Source organism: Ursus arctos, unplaced genomic scaffold (genome assembly GCF_023065955.2).
Source record: "Ursus arctos isolate Adak ecotype North America unplaced genomic scaffold, UrsArc2.0 scaffold_4, whole genome shotgun sequence".
NCBI lineage: Eukaryota > Metazoa > Chordata > Mammalia > Carnivora > Ursidae > Ursus > Ursus arctos.
In genome coordinates, this window is record NW_026623056.1 from 1,682,403 (window position 1) to 1,689,862 (window position 7,460).

At 35.9% G+C, this 7,460-nt stretch overlaps 1 protein-coding gene across 1 annotated transcript; it reads left to right on the plus strand.

Annotated features, from left to right (window-relative positions):
- The first annotated feature begins 3,644 nt into the window (after positions 1 to 3,644).
- LOC130542680 (olfactory receptor 4K2-like) lies at positions 3,645 to 4,592 on the plus strand. The gene has a single exon (XM_057306860.1). It carries the CDS (start codon positions 3,645 to 3,647, stop codon positions 4,590 to 4,592), a length of 948 nt encoding a protein of 315 aa, XP_057162843.1.
- The last annotated feature ends 2,868 nt before the right edge of the window (positions 4,593 to 7,460 follow it).

Below are 7,460 nucleotides of genomic sequence, written 5' to 3' on the forward strand. Positions count from 1 at the left end.
GGCTCCTTCCATGATTTAGCTATTGTGGACATTGCTTCTATGAACATTGGGGTGCATATGGCCCTTCTCTTCACTACGTCTGTATCTTTGGGGTAAACACCCAGTAGTGCAATGGCTGGATCATAGAGGTCCCTTAAAAAGTTAAAAATTGAGCTACCCTATAATTATTATATCTTATTGTATTGTCCTCTTAATGATGATACAGTGTCCTTCTTTGTCTCTTGTTACATTGTTTGTTTTATTTATTTATTTTTAAAGATTTTATTTACTTATTTAACAGAGAGAGAGACAGCCAGCGAGAGAGGGAACACAAGCAGGGGGAGTGGGAGAGAAAGAAGCAGGCTCCCAGCGGAAGAGCCTGACGTGGGGCTCGATCCCAGAACTCCGGGATCATGCCCTGAGCCGAAGGCAGACGCTTAATGACTGAGCCACTAAGGCTCCCCACATTGTTTGTTTTAAAGTCTATTTTGTCTGATATAAGTATTGCTACTCCAGCTTTCTTTTCATAGCCATTTGAATGACAAATGTTTCTTCATCCCCTCACTTTCAATCTGCATATGTCTTTTGGTCTGAAATGAGTCTCTGTTGGCACATGGACAGGTCTTTTTTTGTTTGTTTGTTTGTTTGTTTGTTTGTTTCATCTTTTGACTGGAGGACTTAGTCCGTTTGCCATTTTATTACATTCCTTGGTGTGGACCTCCTTGGGTTGATTTTGTTTGTGGCCCTCTGTGCCTCCTGGATCTGGATGTCTGCTTCCTTCCCCGGATTAGGGAAGTTTTCCTCTATTATTTCTTCAAATAAATTTTCTGTCCCTTTTCCTCTCTCTTCTCCTTCTGGAATCCCTATAATGTGAATGTTATTTTGCTTGATAATGTTGCTGAGCTCGCTTGACCTACTCTTATTTCTTCTTCTTCTTCTTTCTTCTTCTTCTTTTGTTCTCCTTGGTTGCTTTCCAATACTCTACCAGCTCGCTGATTCATTCTTCTGTTTCCTCTCACCTACTATTTATTCCCTCTACTGTATTTTTTTTAAGGTTTATTCATTTGAAAGAGAGAGCACATGCATGAGTGGCGGGAGGGACAAAGGGTGAGAGAATTCTCAAACAGACTCCCTGCTTAGTGTAGAGCCCAGTGTGGGGCTCAATCCCAGGACCCTGAGATCATGATCTGAGCCAAAATCACGAGCCAGCCTCTTTAACCGACTGTGCCACCAAGTGCCCCATCTAGTGTAATTTTAATTTCAGTTATTGATTTCTTCATCTGATTGTTCTTTTTTATATTTCCTTTCTCTTTGTTGAAGATTTCTTTGAGATTCTCCACTCTTTTCTCAAGTCCAGTGAGAATATTTATGACCATTACTTTGAAATCTTTATCAGGCATATTGCTTTTCTCCACTTAATTAAGTTCTTTTGCTGTGATTTTATTCTGTTCTTTCACACCCACATGTACAGACCTTTTTCACTGAGAATGTTTTTAAGATTCATCCATGCTATAGTACGTATCACTCTTCATACTTCATTTCATTTTATGGTTAAATAGTAATCCATTGCAATCATGGCTCTACCACATTTGTTCATTCATTTATCAGTTGATAGATGTTTCCACCTTTTGGCTATTGTGAATAGTACTGCTATGAATACGTGTGTAAAAGTTTTTGATACAAAAACAGTAAAAAATAAAGTGAAAAATATTCAAATACATATAAATAAGTAAATTCATCATCTCCCTGCCCTCCCTTCTCTTTGTGAGGTAACCAGTTTTTAATAGCCTAGTTTGCTTTGTTATTTGATTTTACAAAATCAAGATCATAATATACACATTACACTTCAATTTGCTTTTCACTTGAGATTATACTGTGGACATATATATTTTTTTACATTAGTATATTCAAGTGAAGCTTTTCTTTTTAGGACAACTGCATTTTTTTTTCTTTCAACCTGCTAACGGAATATCTTGCTCCTGCAAATAACTTGCACTGTTTTATTCCACATGTGCATTTTTTTCTCTTACCAATCAAGATTTTAGTGCTCACTCTAGGTCAAGCTCATGGTATTTCTTCTGCAAGAACACTTTCTTGATTAATTAAACACATTATAAATTTTCCTTTATCTAAAATTCCATCACTCATGATCTCCGAGAATTGTGTGAACATTAGATTTGTATTTTTTCATTAATTTTTTAACTTATGGGTATTCAGTATTTCCAAACAAATAATAAATTATCTGAAGCAGAGGTGAATGTTTTTGGATTTCATTCTCTGCTGCCTCTAGAACAGAGTTAGATAATCAGAAGTGCTTATTAAAACTCATTGATTTGATATTTCTGGATACCTCTTAAATGATGGCTTTTCCAATTTCCAATTCCTGAATCTCTCTGGTCCAGGTGAAAATAATCATTGTAAATTCCCATGAGACTCTTGACATATATTCCTGTGGTGAACCAAATAACACCATCTTTGCTATTTAATGAATCCCATTGCAGATGTTTTCTTGGTCAATCCCCAAGTTCCTACAATATACATTTTATCTAGAGCTGCTAAACAACTAATGATTCAACTAGGTGATTAATTTATATTTAAAATTACCTCCTATATGCTCTCTATCACAGCTTACTTAACACTGAATAATCTAAAGCCCCGATTCTACTACAGATCTGGTAAGCTTAAGTGTTTTACAAATACTGAAAGATTTTAAATCTCTGCTCTTCCCACCTCGAATCTCCTAACCCTGTTCTGTGGAGCTGAGGTCAATAAAACAGTTTACATATGTTGGCAGATATGAAGGGAGAATTTAAACAGGGGAGAGACTAAAGAACTTAATCTTTGAGCTCTTTCTCATAAAGATGATGTCATATAGTCTTTAGGGGACAAAGATAAAAATTTAAGTCATAGTATTACAAATATTTGTAAGAGGAACAGACTCTTACTTTAACAAAAAAGAAGCCATGAAGAAAAGTTAAATGCCTTTTCCTGGGCTATATGACTATATAGTAGTAAACTTGGTAATAAAGCAGTCTTCTTCCATTGGATTCTTACTTATTTTCTCTGTTTCTGATGGGCTCAATGAGATAATTTATCTGTGAATATGTTAAAAATCTTCTCTGGAAATTTATAACAGCTTTGCAACTGTTCACTGAAATCTTTCTATAATGTCACTTATATGTGATATAATTTTTATATGTTCTTTCAGTAAGGATATTCCTAGGGCTGAATTCTAAATGACTAAAGTGTGTGTGTGTGTGTGTGTGTGTGTGTGTGTGTGTGTGTGTTTAACACACTGTCATCCCAGAGCCAGTACTTACTTAATGTTAGCTATTATCTTTAAGATTATATAGATAAATAGATGGACAAATATGTAGATAAGTATATGCCTTCTGGATTATATAATAATCTCAATTTGATTGCTATTTAATATCAAAAAAGAAAGTGTTATTTCAACACCTATGACTTCAGTGGTATTTTGCTATGATCTCTAATATCCTATAATTATCTTTCAAACCAACATACCAATGAAGATGGAAAGAATAGTAAAGATAAGTTTTCGTAGAGGAACCAAAGTCTGTGAAAGTGGATTCTTGTACCTTTTGCTTAAATAGAATCATATTTTCTCTTTTTCTTCCCCTTGATATAGGTAGGTTTTCAGGACAATGGATGTGGCCAATAAGTCTGTTTCTGAATTTGTTTTGCTGGGACTCTCTAGTTCCTGGGAACTACGGCTGTTTTTCTTCATGGTGTTCTCACTGTTTTATGTAGCAACAATGCTTGGTAACAGCCTCACAGTCATCACAGTTATAGCTGACTCTCACCTGCACTCGCCTATGTATTTCCTGCTCACCAACCTTTCCATCATTGATATGTCACTTGCTTCCTTTGCCACCCCTAAGACGATTACAGACTACCTCACTGGACACAAAACCATCTCCTTTGATGGCTGTATCACCCAGATATTTTTTCTACACCTTTTTACTGGCACTGAAATTATTTTACTTATGGCCACGTCCCTTGATAGGTATGTTGCGATATGCAAGACTCTCCGCTATGCTTCAGTCATAAGCCCTGGGATGTGTGTTGCCCTCGTGGTGGCTTCCTGGGGGGTAGGAGTCATGCATTCGATGAGCCAGGTCATATTTGCTCTCACATTACCATTCTGTGGTCCCAATGGAGTAGACAGCTTTTTCTGTGACCTTCCTGTGGTGTTCCAGCTGGCCTGTGTGGACACTTATGTTCTGGGCCTCTTTATGATCTCAACTAGTGGCATAATTGCCTTATCCTGCTTTATTCTTTTATTCAATTCTTATGTTATTATCCTGGTCACTATCAAGCATCATTCAAAAGGATCATCTAAGGCTCTTTCTACCTGCACAGCTCATTTCGTTGTTGTCTTCATGTTCTTTGGGCCCTGCATCTTCATCTGTATGTGGCCACTGAACAGTTTCCTTATAGATAAGATCCTGTCTGTGTTGTATACCATCTTTACTCCCATTCTGAACCCAACAATCTATACCTTAAGGAACCAAGAAGTGAAGGCAGCTATGAGCAAACTGAGAAATAGGCTTCTAAATCCCAACAAGACAACTCCTTTGCTTTATTTTTAGTCTTAAATTCTAGTTCTTGTTTTAATTGCCTAGGCATTATATGCTACAGTTTTTGTGTACATAGCATTGTGACTAGACTTTTATTTCTGGAGTTTTCATCAAATTGTAATTGAACCAAATTGCAATCAAATTGTAAATATTAAAATTACTCTCATATGGTTAAAATACATGTTAGATTTCAAAAAAGCAAATTGACAGAAACAATTTCTTCCAGAAGCAAAGACTATCTATTAAATGCCAAGAGTCCCTGTTCCAGGTAGGAGATTCAATACTAATAATCTATTCACTGGGAAAGACAAACAAAAGGTGTGAAGAGGAAGTACAGATTAAAGGGGAACTAGAAGATAATAGCATTTATACACAATTTGTCACTGAGAGGCACCTTGGTGGCTCAGACAGTTAAGTGGTTAAGCATCCAACTCTTGATTTCTGCTCAGGTCATGATCTCAGGGTCATGAGATGGAGACCCGTGTTGGGCTTCATGCTCGGCACGGAGTGTGCTTAGGATCTCTCTCCCTCTCCCTAACATGCCCTCTCATCCTGGCTCTCCCCACCCCCTCTAAAAATAAAACAAAACAACTAATCACTGAGTTACTTAGAGAATTATCCCTAAAGTATGGCAAATTAGTAAGACTTCTATAAGCCTTAGAAACTCTATACTGCTACAGGAGTATCCTCTGACAGGCAGTGATTTCCTACATCTATCCCTGAATCATTCCTACTTAACATTTAACACAATTTGTAATCTTTTCTATTGAAGAAAACTCTAGACATATTTCATTACGAATGCTGATGATGTCCAAAGCAAACGCTATAAGCTGAAGCATCTCCACCGCTCACTTCCAGCTATAAGCAAAGAAATACAGCCATGGTAACTTTTGATAATGTATTATGAATACAGAGGCTGAATAATTCTGCAAATTAGAAAATATTGTGAAATGAGTTTCAAAGCACTACATTTTGTTTCATACAGGTACTATGTCAGCATATGGCTGGGAAGTTAAAACTGGAATTAAATTAAGATAACAATTTATGGGGAGCCGATGGTTTCATTTTAAAGTATTACATTGATTTACAGTTTGGTTAAATTACTTTTCCCTTTTAATATTTGGTTGCAAAAATAAGAAATCTGTGCTTAGTAATACATTGTCAATGTAGTAAGTATATTTCTTTATAGAAGTAGGGTTTTCTTTAGTTTTAAAAAGGTTCAAAATTAGCTTTAAGGTACACAAGCTATCACTACCCCCCGCTGGTAGTTACTGGAATTGCAAGCATTGAAAGTCATGAGAAATAATTTCCCTGTGTGCCTTGCTTTGCAAATCATGTTTAAATGATGGCACACATGAAAGAACGAATTGTTATTTGAAACTGACTAAATGGTACTTATAGTGTTCAATATATTATCCAACTTTTAAGAACAAGAAAGTATCTGTTACAACCACAGTATTTGATAAATATGAAGTTGTTCTTCTTTGGCATTATTGAGTGAATAAAAAAACAATTATATATGCAGTAATTATCAATGGGGAGAGACAAGTTAAGAAAAGGAAATTCCTAACTGTTCATTTTAAGCCAAATGGTAGGAGAAATGTGTATTTTCTTCATCAGTGTGTGTTTTTTTTCATTAATGTGTTAAATAAGGAAATATGCTTACAGTTAATAATGGGTGATATTATTGTGTTAAAAACATAGGAATGGTTGTAATTGTTGGGTAAAAATGTAGATACTGTAATATCTACAGTATCTATGTCTAATACTGTAGCCTATTAACGCTAGCCTGAAATGTGCTTATATCCACAAGATAATAGCATCATTCTATTTGAAATAGGGATAAAAATGGACCAACTCAGGATGAGTGTGTGTGTGTGTGTGTGTGTGTGTGTGTGTGTGTGTGTGACAGAGAGAGAGAGAGAGAGAGTGACCTTTCAGCTACATGTGCAAATATGTTTAGGATCAAGAAATTCATTTATGTATAAATTTTCTAGCCAGTGTTTTATAAATTCCATAAATAATTCTTTCAAATAATACAATTATTTGAACACGGAGTATATATTTTTTAATGAACTGCTTTTTGCAAGACAAAACCGTTGAGCTTTTTCAAAGGAATGTCATCACTCTTCAGTACTTGTGTGGAGAATTATAAAACTCAAAGACATTTGCCAAATCCCTCAAAGGTGCAACTGATCAACAGACAATTCTGTAAGGGAAGTCAATAATGAGATTGATTAGTTGGAATTACAGTAAGACCCTACAGCCGAGAATGAAAAGAATCACAGCCTCCGGAGGACTTGCATATATAAAGGGAACTACCTACTACCTTTCTCGGCGGCTCAGCATGAACAGTAAATGTACAAGCAATCTCTGTGTATACCATAAAACTTAAATCTTAATTAGGGGCTCCAGGCAGATTATTTCATCACCATGTATCCTCATCACTCTGCTGACACTTCTTTATACAACAGTAAGTACAGTGACGGGGCACAGGCTCCTTATGCAGTAGTAAAGACAGTGCCATTTGCCACTAAGGCGTCCAAAGCCAGAAATAATGTTTTCAAAGCATTCTAGGTGAACAGAAACCAGCTAATATAAACAAACCAGGTCGAGGATGGCTTTAAATGGTCTAAATTTCCAGTAACACAATTGAGAGCGTATTGCAATTAGAATAATCTATAAGAAGACTTTGTTGACAAGCAACTCCCCCCTTCAGGTGTTTGGGAAGCTTCACAATGACAAACCTATGAGCTTTCAAAATTAAAAAAAAAAAAAAGTCTTGTAAAATTAAGCAGAATAATCAAATGCAGCTGAAAAATATTAAAAATCAGGTTTAGATGAAATGATACAATGTAAACAGTGGTACGGGAAGGAACT

What these genes read in the sequence shown, in the direction of transcription:
- LOC130542680 (XM_057306860.1), top strand. Translation starts at nt 3,645, where the DNA reads ATGGATGTGGCCAATAAGTCTGTTTCTGAATTTGTTTTGCTGGGACTC.